A 24,580-nucleotide genomic window follows, 5' to 3' on the forward strand; every position below is an offset into this window, starting at 1 on the left:
CCAGGCTGAGTAGCTCACGCCCATAATCTCAGCACTTTGGGAGGCCGAGGCAGGTAGATCACTTGAGGTCAGGAGTTTGATACCAGCCTGGCCAACATGGCGAAATCCTGTCACTACTAAAGATACAAAATGCGCGAGATGACGTGGCGCATGCCAGTAATCCCAGCTACTCAGGAGACAGAGGCAGGAAAATCGCTTGAACCCGGGAGGCGGAGGTTGTGGTGAGCCGAGATCGTGCTACAGCACTCCAGCCTGGGCAACAAGAGCAAGACTCTGTCTCAAAAAAAAAAAAAAAAAAAAAAAAGATTGAAATTGTAGAATATTATGGTTGGAGAGATCTGAAAGGTCACATGATCTAAGTCCCCATCCAGTACCTCAGTGTTCTCAACATGAGTGATATATCCATCTTGTTTCTAAAAGAAAAAAATCCTCCTGGATACCCAGTGTTATTTTCTTCTATTGTTATTTAAATGTGTTTAAACATAAATCTCGGTATAAGTCCTCATGTTTAAGTACTTTAATACAACCCTAGTTTAAGTTAAATAATCAAAGTTACAAAATCAGAAAACTGCAAATGAACATTATTCAACGTGACAGATAACATTGTTTTGCTGAAACGAAATCATCAGAGTTAGGTTTAACAATGGAAAGACATAGCCTTTAATCTGGTTATATTTGTAATAAGATTTCCTATTTTGACTTCAATAATATCAATGCAGAGAATGCTTGTTCTCATAAGTGTATTGCACAGAACAGTATGACTAATGTCAGGTCTTAAGTCGTTCAGGATAATCACATGTTCTGCCATCTAATATTCTTCAAATAAATGCTTATTTAATGAGGAGTCCCCCTGACAACTCTGTAAGGCTGTTTTGTCCACCATGTTCATGTGTTCACATCTGTGTTGGTTTATTCAACAAATGTTCACCAAGAGACTATATGTGCCAGAAACTGCTAGCACTGAGGGTACAGTGGTGAACCAAAGCAGACGGAGTCCTGGCAGGGTGACAGGCAGTAATCGGGCAATTACACAAACAGATGCAGAACTGCAACTGTGACAAATGCACTGAAGCACAGGGACGGGGCGCCAGGAGAGCCCAGACCACCCAGGGAGGCAAGGAAGGGCTTTTCTGAGGGGGACGCCTAGGTGGAGGTCCAAGGGTTGGCATAAACCAGGCAGAGTGGAGGAAAGCTTTCAAGGCAGAGGAAAATGCCTGGGGCCCATGGGGAGGGGCCTGTGGCACACCCCAGGAGCAGAAAGAATGCCTGGGTGGGATGGAAGGCCTCATGGCCTCAGGGATGTCAGGGAAAACTTTTAAGCAAAATGGGATAACATGATCAGATTCCTGTCCTGAAAGGATTACTCAGCGGTGGTTCACACTTGTAATCCCAGCACTTTGGGAGGTGGAGGTGGGTGGATCACTCGAGGTCAGGAGTTGAAGCCCAGCCAGGCCAACATGGTGAAGCCCCATCATTACAAAAATCCAAAAATTATCTGGGCATGATGGTGGGTGCCTGTAATAATCCCAGCTACTCAGGAGGCTGAGGTGGGAGAATTGCTTGAACCTGGGAGGCGGAGGTTGCAGTGAGCCACGATCACGCCGTTGCACTCCTGTCTGGGCAAAAGAGCAAAACTCCATCTCAAAAAAAAAAAAAAAAAAAAAAAAGAGATTACTGGGCCAGGTAGAGAAGAGGCCTGGAAAAAAGAAGGGAGGAGGCTTTTGCTTTAGTCCAGATGAGGGAATGTTGGTAGCTTAGAGATAGAGAGAAATAGATGTTTCCAAGACCTATTTAATAGGTAAAAATCTATAAAACTTCCTAAGTGTATAACTAAGAGAATTGAAAACATGTCAACATTGAAACTGAAAACATCATACACAGCTGGGCGCGGTGGCTCACATCTATAATCCTAGCATTTTGATGGGCCAAGTTGGGCGGATTGCCTGACCTCAGGAGTTCCAGACTGGGCAACACGGTGAAACCCATCTCTACTAAAATACAAAAAATTAGCCAGCTGTGTGTGACGCGCGCCTGTAGTCCTAGCTACTCGGGAGACTGAGACATGAGAATTGCTTGAACCTCGGAGGCGGAGGTTGCAGTGAGCCAGGATCGCTCCACTGCACTCCAGCCTGGGTGACAGAGCAAGACTCCATCTCCAAAAATAAATAAATAAATAAAAATGAAAACATCATACACAAATGTTCATGGCAGCTTTCTTCATCATAGCCAAAACATGGAAACATCCCAAATGTCTGTTAATTGATTATGGTTAAGCAAAATGTGGACTATCCATACAGGGGAATATTATTCAGCCATAAGATGGAATGACGTACTGATACATGCTACAACGTGGATAAACCACAAAAACATGCTAAGTGGAAGAAGCCAGAGCACACATAAAAACATCATATGTTGTATAATTCCATTTATGTAAAATGTCCAGAACAGGTATATCAATAGCAACAGAAAGTAGATTAGTGGTTGCCGGGGGCTGGGGTCAAGGGGAACAGGCAAGGACTGCTTAATGGATGGATACAGGTTTCTTTTCCGAGTGATTAAAATGTTCTGTAATTAGATCGACGGTGATGGTTGCATAACTGTGACTATACTAAAAACCACTGAATTGTGTGTGTTTTAAGGGCAAATTTTATGGTATGTGAATTATATCTCAATAAAGCTGCTCTTTTTTAAAATCTCTAGAACTAGTGATAGATGTAGGTATGTGAGATGGCGGGGAAGGTGGGGTCAAGAGTATCACTGAGCTTTCTGGCCTACATGACTGGATGGAGAGAGGGAACGCTAGAGGAAGCCTGGGGGCAGGGGAGTCAAGGTCGAGAGTTTGAAGTGTCTCTGGGGCGTGTGAGAGGGCCGCACTGATGCCAAATGGCAGTGCAGTTAGAAGGCAGTCGTTCAGATGGCCCCAAATGTACTCCATAAAAATGTTTTGTGAGTATTGTCTAATATAAATGGCAATATAAACTTGTAGAAAACTCAGTGGTGTCTGAAGGTAAATCTGTGAGACCCTACCTGGGTTCTGCAAAATCCAGGTGATGAAACACATTTAGTACAGAATTCACTTTGTAGGTCTTTCCACTGGTGTGGGACTCCCACTTCTAATCCTTAGAGAGAACAGTCAGCAGCGGAAAGGGATGTTGCATCTGTAGGTAAGGTCACCACTGAATAAAAATAGTAAAAAAAATCAACCTAAAGAAGGTAGGTTTAACTGCCCCTCTAAGAAATTGCTTAAAACATTAAGATGATGGAGTTTTAGAAAACATCCAAGCCAGTCCAAGGAACTAAGGTTTTTCTGTAAGAGTTGAATTTATATTTATTTATTTATTTATTTATTTATTTATGAGAAGGAGTCTCGCTCTGTCACCCAGGCTGGAGTGCAATGGTGCCATCTCAGCTCACTGCAACCTCTGCCTCCTGGGTTCAAGCGGTTCTCCTGCCTCAGCCTCCTGGATAGCTGGGAATACAGGCACCCACCATCATGCCTGGCTAATTTTTGTATTTTTAGTAAAGACAGGGTTTTGCCAAGTTGGCCAGGCTGGTCTCAAACTCCTGACCTCAAGTGATCCTCCCGCCTCGGTCTCCCAAAGTGCCAGGATTACAGGCACGAGCCACCACGCCTGGCCTGTACTTGACCATCTGAAACCATTGTTCTCCTGTCATTCTGGTCGAATTCGATTAAGGCACATGGTGCTGTTTGCTGACTCCATGCAGGATATTCATCTATCTGGTCCCATCATATGCACTACAAAATCCTGACTAGCAAAAAATAAGACTATATCATATGTATGCGCTATTAAATGGTAACTGTAAGCCCACATGTCTACAAGCAAACCCAACTGTCACACTCAGAGTGATTCGCTGTTTGTTTCCTGCTTTCTGCATTAATATTCTTTTGCCATTTGTTCATTTGTTTTATCTGGCTGATAGGTAGCTGACAAATGGAAGCTTGCACTAAAAGTCTAAGAAAATATATATGGGAGTGAAACTTAAAATTGAGAACGTTTTTTGTTAAGTGATATATTTTTCTAAATATTAAGAAGGATTGTCATTACTCTAATCTGGTGGTAACCCCTGGGTCTGGCTTGTGGCAGGCACATCAGTATTTGCAGAGAACAGAATTCAAGAATCCCTGGGTCTGCACGGTGGCTCACGCCCAGCACGTTGGGAGGCCAAGGCAAGAAGATAGCTTGAGCTCAGGAATTTGAGATCAGCCTGGCTAACATAGTGAGACCCTGTCTCAATACAAAAAAAAACAAAAAAAATTAGCTGAGCATGGTGGCCTGCGTCTGTAGTCCTAGCTACTTGTGAGGCTGAGGTGGGAGACCACTTGAGCCTGAGAGTTTGAGGCTGCAGGGAGCCATGATCGCGCTGCTGCTCTGCAGTGTGAGCAACAGAGCGAGTTCCTGTCTCAAAAAAACAAAAGCAAAAACAAAAACCCTGGGTCTGAAGTGAAGGTGTGAAAACAAATGCAGTGATGTCTATGAAGCTTAGCAAAAGGCAACGGGGCTCTGGAAATGTCAGTTTATTCAGGGGCGTTATTACCCTGCACTTGGATCACTGTTATCATGTAGGGCTGTGCATTCATTTGTTCATTTGGAAAGCATTGATTCAGCACCTGGGAGTAAAGCACTGAAGTAAAGCCTTACTGTCTGCTGTCTCGCACATTCCGCCCTACTCTCGTCTCTTGGGCTCTTTGTCTCCACTCACTCTTATTCATCCTTCAGAGCTCATGGGTCACCTACTCCAGGAAGCCTTCCCATCCCTCCCATCTTCTCCTTTCAAGCACTTATCCCACTGAAATGGGTGGTTCTGTGTTGTGTTTAGTTTGTTTTTGCCAAGTAGCATAGCTTTATTTTAAATTGTGGTAAAGTGTACATACGTAAAATTGTCATTTTAACTATTTTTAAGTGCACAGTTCAGGGGCATTAAATACACATGCCTTGTTGTCAGCCATCACCAACATCTGTCTCCAGGACTTTTCATCTGTCCTAACTGAAACTCTATACCCCTTAAACACTATCTCCCCTCCTTGGCCCCTATTCTGCTATTCTACTTTCCATCTCTGTGAATTTGACTACTCTCAGTACCTCATGTAACTGGAATGACACAGTGTTTGTCCTTTTGTGAGTGGCTTATTTCACTCTGCATAATGTGTCAGGGTTCACCCATGTTATGGCATGTGTTGGAACTGTCTTCCTTTTTAAATGTGAATAATATATTCCACATTTTGTTTATCCATTCATCCATTGATAGATTGCTTCCACCTTTTGCCTGTGTACTGTGAGTAGTGTTGCTGTGAACATAGGTATACAAATGTCTGTTTGAGTCCTTGCTTTCAATTTGGGTATATACCCAGAAGTGGGATTACTGGATCGTATGGTATGTCTATTTTTCCTTTCTTTGCTGCAGACATGGGGCACTGCCCTATCTATGCCGTAGGACACTATTCAGATGCAGTAGGATGTCTAGTTGGTGTTCCCAAGGGCATTCAGTGCAGCACCCCTCACCTCCCCCAGCAGACCTGGCACATAGAAGCAAAGATTTTCTAAATGAAGGATGCTTAGCAAGAGAGATCATTTGTAAACAAATAACTACAGTAAGTTCAGATTCTTTGTAATGGTGCACAAAATATGATGGTAGGTAAAGGGAACAAAAACTTCTAGGGGACAAAGGAAGAACAGGCAATATTTTTTCAGTGTTTTCTCTGAAATAACAAATTGCAGATGCTTATGAAATCTCTCCAAAAATCATTCCTATTACTTAACAAATAAGTGCTCATTCTTAAAATTCTAAGCATTACCGAACTGTGTAAGGCAGAAAGTGAAAGCCTGCCCAAACTGTTAACAGTGTGTAGGCCGGGCGCGGTGGCTCATGCCTGTAATCCCAGCACTTTGGGAGGCCAAGGCGGGCGGATCATGAGGTCAGGAGATCGAGACCATCCTGGCTAACACGGTGAACCCCGTCGCTACTAAAAATACAAAAAATTAGCCAGGTGTCTTGGTGGGCACCTGCAGTCCCAGCTACTCGGGAGGCTGAGGCAGGAGAATGGCGTGAACCCGGGAGGTGGAGCTTGCAGTGAGCCGAGATTGTGCCACTGCACTCCAGCCTGGGCAACAGAGTGAGACTCTGTTTCAAAAAAAAAACAATATGGCATAGACTCTTCTAAGAGGCTTTTAAAATAAGTTTTAAATGTGTCTTTATCCAGGCATGGTGGCTCACACCTGTAATCCCAACACTTTGGGAGGCCAAGGCAGGAGGATCGATTGAGCCCAGGAGTTTGAGATCAGCCTGGGCAACATGACAAGACCCTGTCTCTACAGAAAAAATACAAAAATTAGCCGAGCATAGTGGGGTGTGCCTGTAGTCCCAGCTACTCAGGAGACTGAGGTGGGAGGATCATCTGAGCCCAGGAGTTTGAGGCTGCAGTGAGCCATGATCGTGCCACTGCATTCCAGCCTGGGTGACAGAGTGAGACCCTGTCTCAAAAATATAGTGTCTTTGTGAAAGTGGGAAAATTACTGATATAATATGTTCTACGCATCTGGAGGGGTGAGGGAACAGCTTTTGTTTGTACAAGTGGAATTCTGTTAAGAAAAGCTGCCATTCATAGAAATGAAACTGAATCCCTTTGTTTATTAAGATATTTTATGGCCGGGCGTGGCGGCTCATGCCTATAATCCCAGCACTCTGGGAGGCCGAGGCAAGTGGATCACCTGAGGTCAGGAGTTTGAGACCAGCCTGGCAAACATGGTGAAACCCCGTCTCTACTAAAAATACCAAAATTAGCCAGGCATGGTGGCGGGCTCTTGTAATCCCAGCTGCTCGGGAGGCTGGGGCAGGAGAATCACTTGAACCTGGGAGGCACAGGTTGCAGTGAGCCGAGATCGTGCCACTGCACTCCAACCTAGGCAACAGAGTAAGACTCCGTCTCAAAAAAAAAAAAAATGATATTTTATAAGTTGCTATTTATGATTCTTTTCACAGTGACTCAAAATTAGAATTACTAAGAAAATCTATTTCTTTTTTTTTTTTTTTTTTTTTTTTTTTGAGACGGACTCTCGCTCTGTCACCAGGCTGGAGTGCAGTGGCCTGATCTCGGCTCACTGCAAGCTCCGCCTCCACGGTTCATGCCAATCTCCTGCCTCAACTTCCTGAGTAGCTGGGACTACAGGCACCCACCACCACACCCGGCTAATTTTTTGTATTTTTAGTAGAGATGGGGTTTCACCATGTTAGCCAGGATGGTCTCGATCTCCTGACCTCGTGATCCTCCCGCCTCGCCTCCCAAAGTGCTGGGATTACATGTGTGAGCCACCGCACCCAGCCCTAGTGAAATCTATTTCTTGTTTTCTAATAAAGTGTAAGACCACACAGATTGGTGATCAGTGTTTATGCATTTAACAAGATTCGTTGGGGAGTTCGGCCTTTGCTTCAACGAAAAGACTCAATTTTTAAAACCTATGGTGGCAGGCTGGAGGTGCGGAAGGAAGGGTACAAATGTTATTATATTAAAACACATGTTAAATCTGATTTAATATGAATCCATTTTTATTTTATATTTATTTTGTTAGAGACAGGGTCTCATTCTGTTCCTCAGGCTGGAGTTCAGTGGCATAATCATAGCTCACTGCAGCCTCAGACTCCTGGGCTTAAAGGACCCTCCTGCCTCAGCCTCCCGAGTAGCTGGAACTACAGGCACGTACCACCATGCCCAGCTAATTTTTGTATTTTTAATTTGTGTAAAGATGGGGTCTTGCTACTTGGCACAAGCTGGTCTCCAACTCCTGGGCTCAAGCAATCCTCCTTCCTCAGCCTCCCAAAATGCTGAGATTACAGGCATGAGCCACCACACCCAGCAAATTCATCTTTAAATAAGCAGTTGACTCCCTTTAACATAACTGAGTGTTTTCTGTAATTTTATAGTATCTAGACTATTGAAAAGCACCTTCTTAGAAACTGACCCATAGGAGACTTGATGTTTGATTTGTGGCTTCGGCCAGCAATGTGGGAAGGATCTTTTTTGTTGTTGTTTTTTGAGACAAGGTCTCGCTGTGTAACCTAGGCTGGAATGTAGTGGCCCAGTGCAACCTTGCCTTCCCAAGCTCAAGCAATCTTCCCACCTCAGCCTCCCAAGTAGCTGGGACTACAGATGCACGCTACCATGCTAATTTTTGTATTTTTTGGTAGAGACAGGGTCTCCCTATGTTGCCCATGCTGGTGTTGAACTCCTGGCCTCAAACCATCCTCCTTCCTCGGCCATGGGAAGGATCTCTTGATGGACAAAACCTTAAAACTTTCTGTTAGTTGTCTGACAGATGAGGCTAGCTCTCATTTATGTAAATCAGGGTGGCTGCATAAATAAAATTCACAGATAAATCCCCAAACTTATTTACCTTACATGTTCTTGTCTAGGGCTGCCAGCAAAAAGTCAAATGTATTAATGCTTAATGACATTTGTAGAACAAAGTGAGGTCCAAAAATAAAGTGCTAAACTCTCTGCTTGCCTCCGTGCACTCAGGCTTTGAAGAAGGGGCTAGGCAGGGCAAGGTGGTATAATTACATAATAAAATGGCTGGAAGTCCTGAAGGGGAAAGGAGAGAGAAGGAGTTTAATTGATCTGCAAACTAATTAACTAGGCCCTGCCCAAGCACCTTCTAGCAGGCAAAATCGAGAAACAATAGTAGCCCGATAGGACTGAGCACACTGAGACCAATATAAATACATGTTCTTCAGGTTTAAAGTAATCAATCTTTTGCTCTAAAATACCCCATCCTTTTTTGATCCTTAGCAAGAGATGGCAGTGGATGAGTACCTGCTTTGTTAGATTTATTTTTCTCCTCCGTGTCACAGACAGTATAACAAACTGCGAAACCTGCTGAAGGATGCGCGTCATGATTGCATTCTCTTTGCTAATGAATTCCAGCAATGCTGCTATCTGCCACGGGAAAGAGGAGAGTCCATGGAGAAGTGGCAGACCAGGTATGGCCCTGAGCTGCTGTTTTCACACTGTCATCTTCTTTCATTTCCTCATCATTGGCTGTTTGGGAGTTGATCTAAATAGTCTGCTAGAACAAACCAACAATTATTCTGGAACCATGATTAACACCGAAATGCTTACCATGTCAATATTTTAGATATATCATTTGAATATATAACTGATACATTTTTTAAAAATTGCAGTTAGGGGCCGGGCGCGGTGGCTCACGCCTGTAATCCTAGCACTTTGGGAGGCCGAGACGGGCGGATCACGAGGTCAGGAGATCGAGACCATCTTGGCTAACACGGTGAAACCCCGTTTCTACTAAAATTACAAAAAATTAGCCGGGCGTGTTGGCGGGCGCCTGTAGTCCCAGCTACTTGGGAGGCTGAGGCAGGAGAATGGCGTGAACCCGGGAGGCGGAGCTTGCAGTGAGCCGAGATCGCGCCACTGCACTCCAACCTGGGAGACACAGCGAGACTCCGTCTCAAAAAAAAAAAAAAAAAAAAAAATTGCAGTTAGGAAGATATAGGTACCCGGAATATGTTTGCCCCAGACCCTAGCAGCTGTCAGGATCATTCCAGTGACCTAGAAGTCATAACTTTAATGCGTGTATGTATGGAGAAGGCAGAAGAGCTCCTTTTTTGTTTTTTTATTTTTTTTAAATTTTTTTTGAGACGGGTTTTTTGCTCTGTCACCCAGGCTGGAGTGCAGTGGTATGATGACAACTCACTGCAGCGTCGACCTCCTGAGCTCGAGTTATCCTCCCACCTCAGCCTCCCAAGTAGCTGGGAACACAGGCCAAGTAGCTGCCACCACACTCGGCTAATTTTTGTATATTTTGTAGAAATGGTGTCCCATTATGTTGCCCAGGCTGGTCTTCAGTTCCTGAGTTCAAGCGATCCACTTGTCTTGGCCTCCCAAAGTGCTGGGATTATAGATGTCAGCCACTGTGCCCGGCCAGGCTCCTACTCCCAGTCTTATTAAACTGAAACTGGTCATTTAATTCTGAAAAAGCTGCTTCAGGAAATACAGTGTCCTGATTTAAGTCTGCTGAAAGCAGAGCCTAAAGCGAGTCCTTGAGTGTGGAGTGTTTATGTGGAAAGCAATTCCCAGAAGCAGGAGTGAAGAAGCGGGGAGAGTGAGATGGAGATGGAGATGGAGGGAAGGTGGTGAAGGATGTGCTGCTGCTGTGGAAAACGAAGACTCCATCAGTGCTGCTGAGGAGCCACACGGAATGTGCCTCAGAGGTTACCTTGAAAGCTGGGCATGGTGGCTCACGCTTATAATCCCAGCACTTTGGGAGGCTGAGGCAAGAGGATCAGGAGTTCGAGACCAGCCTGGATAACATAGTGAGACCCCATCTGTACAAAAAGTTAAAAATTAGCCAGGGATGGTGATGTGCACCTGTAGTCCCAGCTACTCAGGAGGCTGAGGCAGGAGGATCACTTGAGCCTGGGAATTGAGGTTGCAGTGAGCCATTGTTCACCACTGCATTCCAGCCTGGGCGACAGAGTAAGACCCTGTCTCAATCAGTCAGTCAATCCAGTCCTGCACACAGTTCTCCAGACCTGTTTCCCAGTTCTCTGTTTCCCAGTTCCAGTTCTTTTTTGGAAGATTTCCAGGCATTTCATATGGTTCCATATCAGACCCTATTGGATTATGATCTTCAGCTACTTGCACCTTAGTTTTTCTCTTAGCCAAAGACTTGCTTCTTCATCTTTTAAGCCTCACATAACATAGCTTGTCATCTTGTGTGCTGCCCCAGTTAAATGGTGTAAAAGATGGCAGAGCCTCATGGTTTCTAGGCCATATCAAGAAATGAAAGTGGTTGCAGTGGTGGTTGGATGTCTTAGGGAAGAGAAGTCAGATTCTTTCTGGTTCATATTTGCATCCCCCAGAGCACCCAGCCCAGGGCTTCTTTATAATGGATACTCCAGAAGTATTTGTTGAATGAATGAATGGTTATCTATATAGACCAAAGGATAGCAAAAGCCAGATGTGAAATTCTGAACAAGAGCTTGTGTTTGTCTGCCTGGGGAGAGCTCATGTGCCCTTTGCTTTTCCAGGAGCATATACAACGCAGCTGTTTGGTACTATCATCACTGCCAGGACAGGATGCCAATTGTTATGGTGACGGAAGATGAAGAGGCAATTCAGCAGTATGGAAGTGAAACAGAAGGAGTATTCGTGATTACTTTCAAGGTATTTCCAGATGTTGTATATGTATGAGTGCTCATTTTCTAAGTAGTACCCGTAAGGCTCTAGATCCCTTTGGTAACACAGAAAAGAGAAAAGAGGAATAGACGTTAAGTTCCATTTTGGCCAGGCGTGGTGGCTTATGCCTGTAATCCCAGCACTTGGGAGGCTGAGATAGGAAGATCACTTGAGCTTAGGAGTTCAAGATCAGCTGGGCAATCTAGTGAGACCTTGTCTCTACAGAAAAAAAAAAAAATATATATATATATATATATATATATATATATCTCCAAGCATGGTGGCACGCACCTGTAGTCCCAGCTACTCAAGAGGCTGAGATGGAAGAATCACTGGAGCCTGGGAGATGGAAGCTGCAGTGAGCCATGAACACACCACTGTACTAATGCCTGAGTGACAGAGTAAGACCCTGTCTCAACAAATGAAGTTCTACTTCTTCATTATGCCCCAATTATTTAATGTTGACTTTCACAAATTCAGACCAACTTTGACTATAAGGCCCACAGCATCTAATACCAGCCCAGTAAACTCCTACTGACAGTAAACTAACATTTATAACTATAACAGTAATAGTAATGGTGATGATGATGATAATAGGTTGAATAAAATTGCCAATATTCTTATTGTTGACCTATAAAATGGCAGTTTGACATGGTTCTACCTAATGGTAATAACCAACACATCTATGCCAGCCACTTTTCTGTGTGTATTATTTCATTTAATTCTTGCAACAACCCTATGAGGTAGGTATTATAATTTAATCTTATTGGTAAGGAAATGGAAACACAGAAAGGCTAAGTAACTTGTTAAAAGTCACACAGTAGAAAATGGTAGGGCTATGATTAAAATCCAGGCAATCAGACCCCAAAGCTCTTAGCCACCATGCTATACTGCCTTCCAAGTTATTTTTCTGAAAATGCACACGAAACAAACTGTCTTAAAGGCCAGTCTTTTTTTCCAACTGTTCTTCACTCTTCCCCACTTGTGAATGTTCATAGGGGTTAATAGGGATGAATGAAAGGGTTGAGATGTGATATTATTTATGTGAATGCTGTCAGATCTGCTTAGTACAGATCTCAGACAGTAGTGGCATTATCAGTGACTGTTTCTTTGGGCTGTCTCAGCAACGCAGTTCTTCCTATCTCTTAGGTACCTTTTGTGAGAGTAGGATGACTGTTAATCTCTCAACAGATCGCTGGTCGCTTCTGTCTGCCCAGCTGGTCAATTAGGTTTCACTTGTTGATATCACTTTTTGGTGCAGAAACTAGAATAAGGCCCTGTATTACCCCTGTCAGTTTATAGAAAGTCTAGTTGGGTTTTGAATTGCAGATTCTATAAGGGTTCCCAGGTGCATATATTGCTAAAGATTTGCCAATAGAATTTTCCTGGCCCTGCTATAAGAAAGTGCTCTGGCATGCCAGAGAATTCCAGGGGCGCTGGATATTAATGGCAGTGTCACTTGTTTTTTCTGTTGCAATACATCATGTCTTGTTCCTGCAGAGGACAGTTGACTAAAATTACATTTTTCTACTTTTTGTGAAAATTACTTTTCTTTGTAGTCCAGTGGTACAGTACAGTTTTATTTTCTATAGTGTTTCTCAAGAAAACTGTGTGACCAAGGGCTTCATAGAGGTGAATGATAGTAGAAAAAAGAGATATTGTGAAGTTCAGATGAAAGGGAAGCCTAGAATTCTCTGTGGGTACTTGAAGTTAGATGGAGAAGAGCCAAGATGATAAATCCCTCTTGAAGAGGTAGTTCGTAATGACAAAGTGTAGTATTGATAAGTGATAAGTGACCATAGAATTGGGGCACTGACATTAGCACAGACAGAATTTCTGGAAGGAGTAGGGAAAGAAAGGAAGCAGTTTGAACAGGACTCTGAAATTAGTGGGAGAAATGCTGGAGTTGACAGAAAGTATAACTTGTTTTCTTTTGAATTTGAGAACAGAGAATGTGCTAGACTCTACCCCTCAGACTTAAAGTTGAGTTAAAATACATAAAAAAGACAAGAATGGCCTGGCACAGTGGCCCACGCCTGTAATCCAGCACTTTGGAAGACTGAAGCAGGAGGATCACTTGAGCCCAGGAGGTCAAGGCTACAGTGAGCCAAGATCATGCCACTTGTACTCCAGCATGGGCAACAGAGCAAGACCAGTGAGCCAAGATCACGCCACTTGTACTCCAGCATGGGCAACAGAGCAAGACCCTGTCCCTTAAAAAAAAAAAAAAAGACAAGAATGTACACATATTGCTGGGCACAGTGGCTCACGCCTGTAATCCCAGCACTGTGGGTGGCCAGGGCAGGAGGATCACTGAGCCCAGGAGTTTGAGACCAGCCTGGGCAACATAGTGAGACCTCATCTCTACAAAAAATAAAAAAATTAGCCATGTGTGGTGGCATGCGCCTCTAGTCCCAGCCACTTGGGGGGCTGAGGTGGGAGGATTGCTTAAGGCAGGGGGAGGTCAAGGCTGCAATGAGCCAAGATTATGCCACTGCATCCAGCTTGGGCTATAGAATGAGGCCCTGTCTCAAAAAAAAGTACATATAGGCCTTTGTCTGCAGCAATTAGATACACATAAAGACAGGCTGCCTGGACGTGCGCAGGTGTGTATGTGGTGTGTGTGGAGAGAAAGAGACTTGAAAGCACAAAGTAGCCTAGGAGGTGGAAGTGTTCCACGGTGCAGTGGCCTCCTGGGGCTCATTTGGCAGGCTCAGGGGGTAATGTGGTAGTAGAGAATGAATGGTGGAGTGAGGCTCAGGAAGTCCTGCTCACTGAGCACCCCCTCAAAACGGCAGGCCAGCAATTCCTAGTCGGGAGTTTCTGTCATAGTACCATGATGAAGAATCAGTACCTTCTGACCGTGTTTCTCTGTGCCTTTATTAAATACAGAATTACCTGGACAATTTCTGGCCTGATTTAAAAGCTGCCCACGAGCTTTGTGATTCTATCCTTCAGTCTCGACGGGAGAGAGAGAATGAGAGTCAGGAGAGCCATGGGAAGGAGTACCCAGAACATCTTCCCCTGGAAGTGTTAGAAGCTGGGATTAAATCTGGACGCTATATCCAGGTGAGGGTGGTAATTTAGAATGTGTCAGGGCTGGGCACAGTGGCTCATGCCTGTAATCCCAGCACTTTGGCTAAGGCTGATAGATTGCTTTAGCCCAGGAGCTGGAGACCAGACTGGGCAACACAGTGAAACCCTGTCTCAAGAAAAAATTTAAAAATTAGCCAGGTGTGGTAGTGTGCACCTGTACTCCCAGATTACTCGGGAGGTTGAGGCAGGAGGATCACTTCAGCCTGGATGGTTGAGGCTGCAGTGAGCCATGATTGCACCACTGCACTCCAGCCTGGGTGACAGTGAGAACCTGTCTCAATTAAAAAAAAAAAAAAAAAAAAAAAGAATCTGTCAGGACCAGCCGGTATGTTTTCTCCTCTTTTTACTGCATCCTGTCACAGGCCTCTGATTTCACAGGCTGCAAACAAGATGGGCATGAGTAAGTCAGGGCTGTCAGTGTTTCAGGTGGCTTGGGAGTCATTCTTTCCATAGACACTGATTGCCCAGCTTGAAGCTACTCTGCGATGATGTCCTTAATTCTGTTACATATCGAACATCATACAAGCAGACTGTGGAAGTCGCCTGGTAAATGCCTCCTGTCACTAGAAAAAAACATATCTTTTTGAATCAAGGTCTGGAGGTTTGGTGATGTTGTAAAATTGGTGAAATTTAGCTTCTTTTCTCCTTTGCCATTTTTTTCTCTGCCCCTTTCAAAGGCCTCTTTGTGATCCTCCCAGGACCCTAGAACCCAGATGCTGTCAGGGTCTTGGGAAGGAATCAGATACAATTTTTATTCAGATTTCAACAGTTTTATATGCACTCATTTATGTGTGTATGTGTGTGTAGCTCTATGCAGTTTTATCACATGCATAGATTTGTGTATCCACCACCACAATCAAGATACAGAATTGTTCTATCGTGGATTTTGCATTTCTAACGAGCAACTCAGTAGATTGTCAACCACAATCTAAGAGCATCACTCCAAAGCCACTCCCTAAAAGTGTGGGGATTTTAAATGAGTATGTCTAGAGAGGCTAATGTTTCCAACTTAGTAGTAAAGTTTATGGCATTCCTGGGAGGACTTTTTTAAATTTTAATTTAATTTATTTTTATTTTTTATTTTTTTGAGACGCAGTCTCGCTCTATCACCAGGATGGAGTGCAGTGGTGCAATCTCGGCTCACTGCAACCTCTGCCTCCCAGGTTCAAGTGATTCTTCTGCCTCAGCCTCCTGAGTAGCTGGGATTACAGGCACACGTCACCATGCCCAGCTAATTTTTGTATTTTTAGTAGAGACGGGGTTTCACCATGTTGGCCAGAATGGTCTCGATCTCTTGACCTCGTGATCCACCCACCTCAGCCTCCCAAAATGCTGGGATTACAGGCGTGAGCCACCGTGCCTAGCCCCTGGGAGGATATTTTGAGATAGAAGATTTTTAAAAGACTACTCATCAGTTACATAAGATAGAGCCTGGTACTTTCAGCACTTTGTATAGCTAAGAGTAGTTCAAAATGATGGTATTTTTCTCCAAAGAAAATAAACCTTAGTGATTAATATTATTCCTACCCGCGCATGGTTTCTCATGCCTGTAATCCCAGCACTTTGGGAGGCCAAGGTGGATCACAAGGTCACAAGTTCAAGACCAGCCTGACCAACATGGAGAAACCCTGTCTCTACTAAAAATACAAAAAATTAGCTGAGCGTGGTGGTGGACACCTGTAATCCCAGCTACTTGGGAGGCTGAGGCAGGAGAATTGCTTCAACCTGGGAGGCAGAGGTTGCAGTGAGCTGAGATTGTGACACCGCACTCCTGCCTGGGTGACAGAGCAGGACTCTATCTCGACAAAAAGAGGAAAAAAGTGTATGTGTGTGTGTGTGTATATATATGTGTGTGTGTATATATGTGTGTGTGTGTGTACATCTCAAAAAAAAGAAAAAGTGTGTGTGTGTGTATGTATGTGTGTGTATATGTATATATATATATATATATATATATATATATATATATATATTTCCTAAAGGGATCACAAACCTTAAAAGAATATTATGGGGATGTTTTCACATAATTTTAAAAACTGGACCTTTTGGAGGTAAACCAGGCGGAAAAGAACATTTTTCTTATTGATTTTTTAAATTATGATTTTAGGGAATTCTGAATGTCAACAAACACAGAGCCCAAATAGAAGCTTTTGTTCGACTTCAAGGAGCCAGCAGTAAAGATTCAGGTTCAGTATAAACCTTACATAAATTTCCATACTCCTTTTTTATTCTGACGTTATACAATGAAGAAAGCAAAGTTGAAATTGTCATGTCATATGTGCCCTGTTATGTATGCCTACATACATTGGGTATGTGGGATTGTGGCGGGGGGTGGTTCCCCTAGCTTTTTGTCTATAATTTCTGATTTTATTGCAATTAATTTAAACTACAACACAGAGAAGCAAAGTAACTTGCCCAAGGTCACACACCTGGTAAGTGGTGGAGTTGAATTTGTAGCCAAGGCAGTTTGGCTGTGATTTTAACATATTACTCTGTGCTGCCTCAATGTGCTATATTGCTTTATTGGATTAAATTTTTTTTAAGTAATAAAAATGAAAAAATGTGTAAATAAGTTGTATCATAATCAGGTGTAGTTCTTAGTTCTGTAATGACAGGGTGAAAAAGAAACCCTGCTAGTCAAAGGAGCATGGCTGGGTGGAGAGAGAATGAGAAACTGGCTTTCTTCGGGCCCTTGCTCGTCAGCATTCTCCCTGTCGGTTCTGCCCTATCTATAGTTCCTCAGCCCACTGACCACTCCCTTGGCTGTGTAGGATCCTAAAGGTATTTGACAGAAGTCCAGCATAGGCTCACATAGTTGCATGCAGGGAACTAATACCTTTTTAAAAGGTGGTGAGGGGGATGGGGATATTTTTTTAAAAGATGATTGAGGGTGGCACTTATGAAAGCTCAATATACAGTATGACATGGTGCCAGCAATTCTTCATTCCTAACCTGCAGAACAAAAGTTTGACTCTACCTTTGAAAAGAAAAAGCTTTACTTGCAGGAGTACTGATTAGACTTCGAGTATATCATGCGCGGAATGCCTCACTGGTGTGCCATTCCCTTGGCTTTATGGGTTTTTTCTGTGCTGCCCCAAACACAGATTTAGTCAGTGACATCCTAATCCACGGGATGAAGGCTCGAAACCGCTCAATTCATGGAGATGTGGTAGTTGTGGAGCTGCTTCCTAAAAATGAATGGAAAGGAAGAACCGTAGCCCTGTGTGAGAATGACTGTGATGACAAGGCTTCGGGCGAGTCCCCAAGTGAGCCCATGCCTACAGGTGAGTCAGCTGCAGAGCCACTCCGATGTCCATTTTTCTTGTGGAATTATATTTGTCTCCTCTTTAGCAATCCAGAAATACTGCCCTTATTTTATTTATTTATTTATTTTACTTAAATTGACAAAAACTGTATTTATTGTGTATAATATGATGATTTTTGTGTATTTACTGTGTATAATATAATATGATGTTTTGATATAATGCATTGGAGAATGCTAGACTGAGCTAATTAACCTATGCATTAACCTCACTATGTGATGAAAACACTTAAGATCTACTCTCTTATCAATTTTCAAGAATACAGTACATTGTTATTAACTATAGTCACGGGTTGTACAATAATAGTTCCTAACACGAGATATAGTCTCTTCCCCTCCATTATCAATTTTCCCTCTCTGCAGGTTTATTTTACTCTTATCAGCACCCAAATATGCTGTAATGGCTTCCATCTTAAAATCAAACCAAAAATCCTCTCTGAGTCCCATGTCCCTTTCAGCTGCTGCCCCTTATCATTAAAGTCAGAGTACAGTTAACTCCACATTCTCTCTTCCTCCCTGCTGGTCTCTCATGCCTGCCATTCTGACACCTCCCAAGCCCTACTCCTCTAAAATTGTTCTTGCCAAGGTCACCAGTGACCCCATTGACTGAGCACTGGTCAGCCTCCATCGTCTGGAAGCTGTCAGCAGCATTTGGCGGGGGACCCTCTGCCTTCCCTGGGGCTCCTCCCAGTTCTCCCACCCTGCTGGCTGCTCTTCTCAGTTCTCCTCCTGGCTCTCCATCTCATTGTCCTCTTGGATGTGCAAGGGCCCCATGCTGGATCTTCTGTTCTCTGCACTCTCTCCCTCAGGGATCTCCTGCGGTCCTTTAATGTTAATTTTAATTTTAATTTTAATCTCTGGCCCTTCCTTGGCTTCCAGTTTTGTTTACTCAGTTGTCTATTTGGCATCTTCCCCTGGACGTCTAATGGGCATCTCAGACTTAATGTGTCCCACACAGACTCCTGATTTCACCCCTAGACCTGCTCTTCCCCACGTGTTCCCCAGTCTCAGTAAAGGGCAAATTCATTCTTGGTCAACCCAAGACACCTTGGGGTTATCCTTGACTTTTTTTTTTTTTACTCATCAGTAAATTCTGGCAACTCCAACTCTAATGCATGGCCTGAATTCAGCCACCTGCCACACTTCCCCCACAGCTCTCCTGCTTCAGTCCACTGGCACCTCAGGATTGTCGAAGCAGCCTCCTCACTGCTCTTCCTGCTCCCACCCTTGCCCCTCCCCATGTAGTCTTTTCTCCACTCAGAGACACAATGATCCTTCAGAAAGTGAGTTGAGCTGGGTGCTGTGGCTCATGCCTGTAATCCCAGCACTTTGGGAAGCTGAGGTGGATGGGTCACTTGACGTCAGGAGTTCGAGACCAGCCTGGCCAACATGGCGAAACCCTGTCTCTACTAAAAATACAAAAATTAGCCGGGCGTAGTGGTGCACACCTGTAGTCCCAGCTACTGGGAAGCTGAGGCACGAGAATCACTTGAACCTAGGAGGCGGAGGTTGCAGTGAGCCAAGATCATGCTACCACACTCCAGCCTGGGCAAGAGAGCAAGACATTGTCTCAAAAAAAGAAAAAAGAAAAAGAAAGCAAGAGTTGGCTCCTGTCATTTCTCTGCTCAAAACTCCTCAATGGCTGGTTCCTGTTTCACTCAGAATAAAATCCAAAGTCCTTACCATGGCCTGCATGGTCCCACCAGCTGAGGCCACCTTCTGCCATTTTCCTCTTCATGCTTTGCTCCAGCCGCAGTGACAACTTGTTCTTTCCACCACCTGGATGAAGCTTTCCCCAAATATCCTCACATCTGTTTTCCTCACTTCCCTCAAGTCACTGTTCAAATGTCACTTTATTTAAAATAGCTGCCACTTCTGACCCTCTGTCACTCTTGATCACCTTACCCTACCTTGTATCTTTCTTAGCAACTGTCACAACTTCACATTTTTTTTTTTTTGGTCTATTTTCCACCCCCACAGACACCCAAACTGATTTTATATAAACCCCATGAAATCAAGGACTTTGCCTGTTATGGTGCTGCTATATTCCCTGTACCTAGAACAAAGCCTCATACCTGGTTGGAGCTCAGTAAATATTTGTGAAAAAAAAAAAGAAAAAAGAAGAGAACATTTTTAACTATTAAAGTTTGGTCTCGGCTTCAGTCAGTGATGATTGAAAGTGTTGTGTATCAGTCTTATGATCTGTACACTTTTCTGTGTATAATGGACCAAATAAGGTTAGCTGGTGAGAGAAGGCAAGAAAGACTGAAAACGCGCAGTTGAGGGCATGGTTTAAAACAAGAGTGAAAATCATTGACTTTTCCCAATATACCAAAATGAGATTGATAAGATAATGGCAAAAGAGAGACAATGGGACAAGTGGATTCTAAATGTTATCTCAGGAAGAGAGAGCATACTGACAATGTTATTTTAAAAGTTACCCGTCTTTGCTGGGCATGACGGCACGTGCCTATAGACCCAGCTACCCAGGAGGATGGATTGAGCCCAGGAGTTTGAGACTGTAACGTATTATGATAGTATCTGTGAATAGCCAGTGCACTCTAGCCTGGGCAGCATAGTGAGATCCTGTTTCTTAAAAAAAAAAAAGAAACAAAAACAAAAAGTGTTTTTAAATTATCCATCTTTAAAATAAAATACCAAGAAGGCAAATCTTCAAACATACCTTTTCTTGTTGTTGTTATGTGTGTGTTTTGGTTTTTGTTTATGTGTTTGTTATTGAGACGGCGTCTCACTCTGTTGCCCAGGCTGGAGTGTAGTGGTGCATCTCGGCTCACTGCAACTTCCGCCTCCCAGGTTCAGGCGATTCTCCTGCCTTAGCCTCCTAAACAGCTGTGATCACAGGCGCATGCCACCATGCCCAGCTAATTTTTGTATTTTTAGTAGAGGTGGGGTTTCACCATGTTAGCCAGGCTGGTCTTGAACTCCTGGCCTCAAGTGATCCTCCTGCCCCGGCCTCCCAAAGTGCTGGGATTACAGGCATGAGCCACCATGCCTGGCCGTTATTGTTGTTAATAAAAGCTTCCTTTCAAAAACATTCTTGAGTTGGGTGGATGTGCTTGAAAAAAAATAGGACACTGTATTTCCTGTTCTTTTCCTTACTGCTTGAGGTGGTCAGAGTCCAGATAGATGGCACCTAACCAGTTACTGCCTTGTTTTGTTTTGTTTTGCCAAAGGTCGAGTGGTGGGCATACTTCAGAAGAACTGGCGGGATTACGTGGTGACATTTCCGTCCAAAGAAGAGGTCCAATCTCAGGGCAAAAATGCTCAGAAAATCCTGGTTACACCTTGGGATTACAGAATTCCCAAAATTCGAATTAGCACTCAGCAAGCAGAAACCCTCCAGGTAGTTGGCATTCTACCTCTACTATGGGATCTCTACGCTTTCTCCTTCTGTCTTTACCAGCTTTTTAGCAGTACCAGAAAGCATTGTTAATTCCTTTGCATATAAAGAAATAAATTATTGATGGCATCTGGCATTCCAAGATACTGGGATGTGTTTTTTGGGGTTTTTTGTTGTTGTTGTTCTTTTGTTTTGTTTTTCCAAGACAGAGTCTCACTCTGTCACCCAGGCTGGAGTGTAGTGGCATGATCTCAGCTCATTGCAACCTCCACCTCCCGGGTTCAAGCAGTTCCCCTGCCTCAGCCTCCGGAGTAGCTGGTATTACAGGCTCCCGCCACCACGCCCGGCTAATTTTTGTATTTTTAGTAGAGATGGGGTTTCACTGTGTTGGCCAGGCTGGTCTCAAACTCCTGACCTCATGATCCACCACCTCCGCCTCCCAAAGTGTTGGAATTACAGGTGTGAGCTACCATGCCCAGCCGTGTTTTTATGTTTTTTAATTCTTTTTTTGTAGAGATGGGGTCTCGCTTTGTTGCACACGCTGGTCTTGAACTCCTGACCTCAAGCAGTCCTCCTGCCTTGGCCGCCCAAAGTGCTGGAATCACAGGCATGAGCCACTGTGCCCAGCCCCAAGATTCTGTTTTTTAAAAATTCTAAATATATGAAAACCATCCATTAAGTAGTCTGTGGTTAATAAATTCAGGCCAGAGAGAAATTGTCCTAGAAAGAGCTGTGTAGGACAACCAGAGAGAACATACATTATCCAGCTGTCCAACATAGAAACTTTCTATAGATACACTTTGCCAGCACTAACAAGCTTTCCTCCAGCAAGCAATATAGAAATACGATCACTCTGCCCTGTAGGGATGATGTAGTGGTACTTCACAGAATTGATTATCCATAAAGGAATATAGCACTGGAGAGAAGACATAAACAAGAAGGTTAGAAATTAACCTTTACTTGTGTCAAAAAGTATGGGCATTGCCCAATTTAATTCCCCCTGATATTTTACAGTTTGTAAATGAGACACTAAAGCAGGATGTCCCCAGCCAGTAACCTAGCCATTGTGCTTTTACATCTTGAAGACTTATGCAGGCTCTCCAGGCCAGTTGCACCTAATACATTTTCCACTCCCATGGTTTGCTGGAATTTTGGGGTAGTGGGGATTCAGTTTACACGACACCTTCTTCTCCACCAAAGACCATCTTAGGTCTTCAAAGAGGCCAGGCGCAGTGGCTCATGCCTGTAATCCCAACACTTTGGGAGGCCGAGGCAGGTGGATCACTTGAGGCTAGGAGTTCAAGACCAGCCTGGCCAACATGGTGAAACCCCATTTCTACTAAAAAAAAAAAAAATTAGCTGGGCATGGTGGTACACGCTTGTAATCCTAGCTATGTGAGAGGCTGAGGCAGGAGGATCACTTGAACCCGGGAGGCATAGGCTGCAGTGAGCCAAGATAGCACCACTGCATTCCAGCCTGGGTGATAGAGCAAGACTCCATCTCGAAAAAAATAAAATAAAATAAAATAGACTTCAGAGAAATTAGGAACTACCTCCCACACACAAAACATTAAGATTGTTGTTTTAAAACTTAATTTGGAGCATGCATAATTGAGTTTTCCCCTAGTGTTGCAAGCGTTAACTAGAATGTATTACAGTCGGCTCTCTTCAGCAGACTAAAATTTCCAGCCCTCTTCATTGATGTAGAGAGGTAATGCCTCCCTTCAAAGCATTGGGTCAAGCATTTCATACCATCTGGCAATTTAGTAATAGGAAGAATGAAAAACAAAACAAAAAAAACCCTACCATACACCACTATTTGCAACTGGCCACTCTCATTGGAACCCAGTATTGTTTGCCTCTTGTTTGTTTGATGCCTCTAATTGACCCACTTAACTCCTGGTGCTCAGCTGTGTTTTATTTTTTCCTTTTGTGCAGGACTTCAGGGTGGTCGTGCGCATTGATTCCTGGGAGTCAACATCTGTGTATCCAAATGGACATTTTGTGCGTGTTTTAGGAAGAATCGGAGACCTGGAAGGGGAAATTGCAACCATCCTGGTGGAAAACAGTATTTCAGTTATTCCTTTCTCAGAAGCTCAGGTCAGATTTTCCAGAAGGCTTTGATCTAGTGACATTTTCTTTTTGCTTTTGTTGTTGTTTCATCATTAAGAAAGAAAAGTCTTTGTGCTGTGGAACAACCCACTGTGTAAAGCCACAGATAATGGAAAAATCTCACTCCTCTTTATTCTATATTTGGACCAAACTGAAGTCAGCTTCAAGTGTAGTATTAGTTTTCTATAGCCTCATGGCTCTCAAATTTTTATATTTTCCAACTGGGCTTAAAAATGATATGTCAGTGTCTCATAGTCAGTATACATCCATCCCCAGCAACTACAAGGACACCTAGTTACAGACCCAACTGAGCTCCACACTCTCTGTCCAAATCATTCAACCAGAGGCTGCATAAAGCTGCAGGGGGTGGATTCCTGGGATCCATACATCTCCAACCCATGGGTCAAAAATTATGCTCATTATGAAACAGTTTTTGTGACCTTTACAGAAAACAAAAATCTCATAAACATAAAACATCAGCTATTTCCATCACTTTATGATCTTTTAAAACCCTCATAAATCTTGTGTATTATTCTTGCATGACTATATTCATTGTGTGCACACACTAATTTCTGTTCTGCTTCTTTCACTTAAAATTATTTTTATATATTGACATAGCCTACTTATTTTAATGGTTATGGTAAATTACGGTATATTGACGTACCCTAGTTTGCTTAAGCATTTCTCGATTTTGGGGCATTCAGCTGTCTAATTTTTCAGTGTTATAAAAAAATGTAGGCCAGGCGTGGTGGCTCATGCCTGTAATCCCAGCACTTTGGGAGGCCAAGGCAGGTGAATCACCAGGTCAGGAGTTTGAGACCAGCCTGGCCAACATGATGAAACCCCATCTCTACTAAAAACACACCAAAAAAAGTATCTAGGCCTAGTGGTGGGCGCCTATAATCCCAGCTACTCGGGAGGCTGAGGCAGGAGAATTGCTTGAACCAGGGAGGCGGAGGTTGCAGTGAGCCGAGATCGCACCGCTGCACTCCAGCCTGGGTGACAGAGCGAGACTCTGTCTCAAAAAAAAAAAAAAAATGTTACTTTGAACATTTTTATAAACACCGCTTTTTAATTTCTTTTTGATCATTCTCTTGGAATGTAATCCTTAAAGTGAGATTACCAAGTCAAAGGGTATAAAAGATTTAAATAGCTTCTAATATGTACAAGCAGATTGTTCTCCAGAAAAATTGGACCCATTTGCATTACCATAATGAGTGTCTGGGTGTTCTTATTTTCATTAAAGTTTTTCACAGAACGGGAGCTATCATAGTAAACTATTTTAGAATATTTTACATCATTAAATTTTTATATTTAACATTAGTTTCTGGAAATTATTTGTTGACTTGTTTGGCAGCTCTTAGTGAAAATATTACAATAAAATAAAGTGTGGGCTATACATCATAGGACTAGAATTTTCTCTTCCCTTTTAGCCTACTTAACTGCAAATTGATGGCTTAAACAGATAATAATGGAGAGA

At 43.3% G+C, this 24,580-nt stretch overlaps 1 protein-coding gene across 5 annotated transcripts in view; it reads left to right on the plus strand.

The window, feature by feature from the left end:
- DIS3L (DIS3 like exosome 3'-5' exoribonuclease) overlaps positions 1–24,580 on the plus strand; it is a 41,273-nt gene that overhangs the window by 4,975 nt on the left and 11,718 nt on the right. For all 5 annotated transcript variants that reach the window (XM_001174666.8, XM_009429401.5, XM_001174669.8 and 2 more), the window contains exons 3-9: positions 8,866–8,994; positions 11,062–11,197; positions 14,102–14,278; positions 16,413–16,491; positions 17,410–17,589; positions 20,822–20,991; positions 22,927–23,088. In XM_001174666.8, the coding sequence (XP_001174666.1) occupies positions 8,866–8,994; positions 11,062–11,197; positions 14,102–14,278; positions 16,413–16,491; positions 17,410–17,589; positions 20,822–20,991; positions 22,927–23,088 (1,033 nt within the window). The remainder of the gene's footprint in view (positions 1–8,865; positions 8,995–11,061; positions 11,198–14,101; positions 14,279–16,412; positions 16,492–17,409; positions 17,590–20,821; positions 20,992–22,926; positions 23,089–24,580) is intronic.

Source organism: Pan troglodytes, chromosome 16 (assembly GCF_028858775.2).
Source record: "Pan troglodytes isolate AG18354 chromosome 16, NHGRI_mPanTro3-v2.0_pri, whole genome shotgun sequence".
Lineage (NCBI taxonomy): Eukaryota > Metazoa > Chordata > Mammalia > Primates > Hominidae > Pan > Pan troglodytes.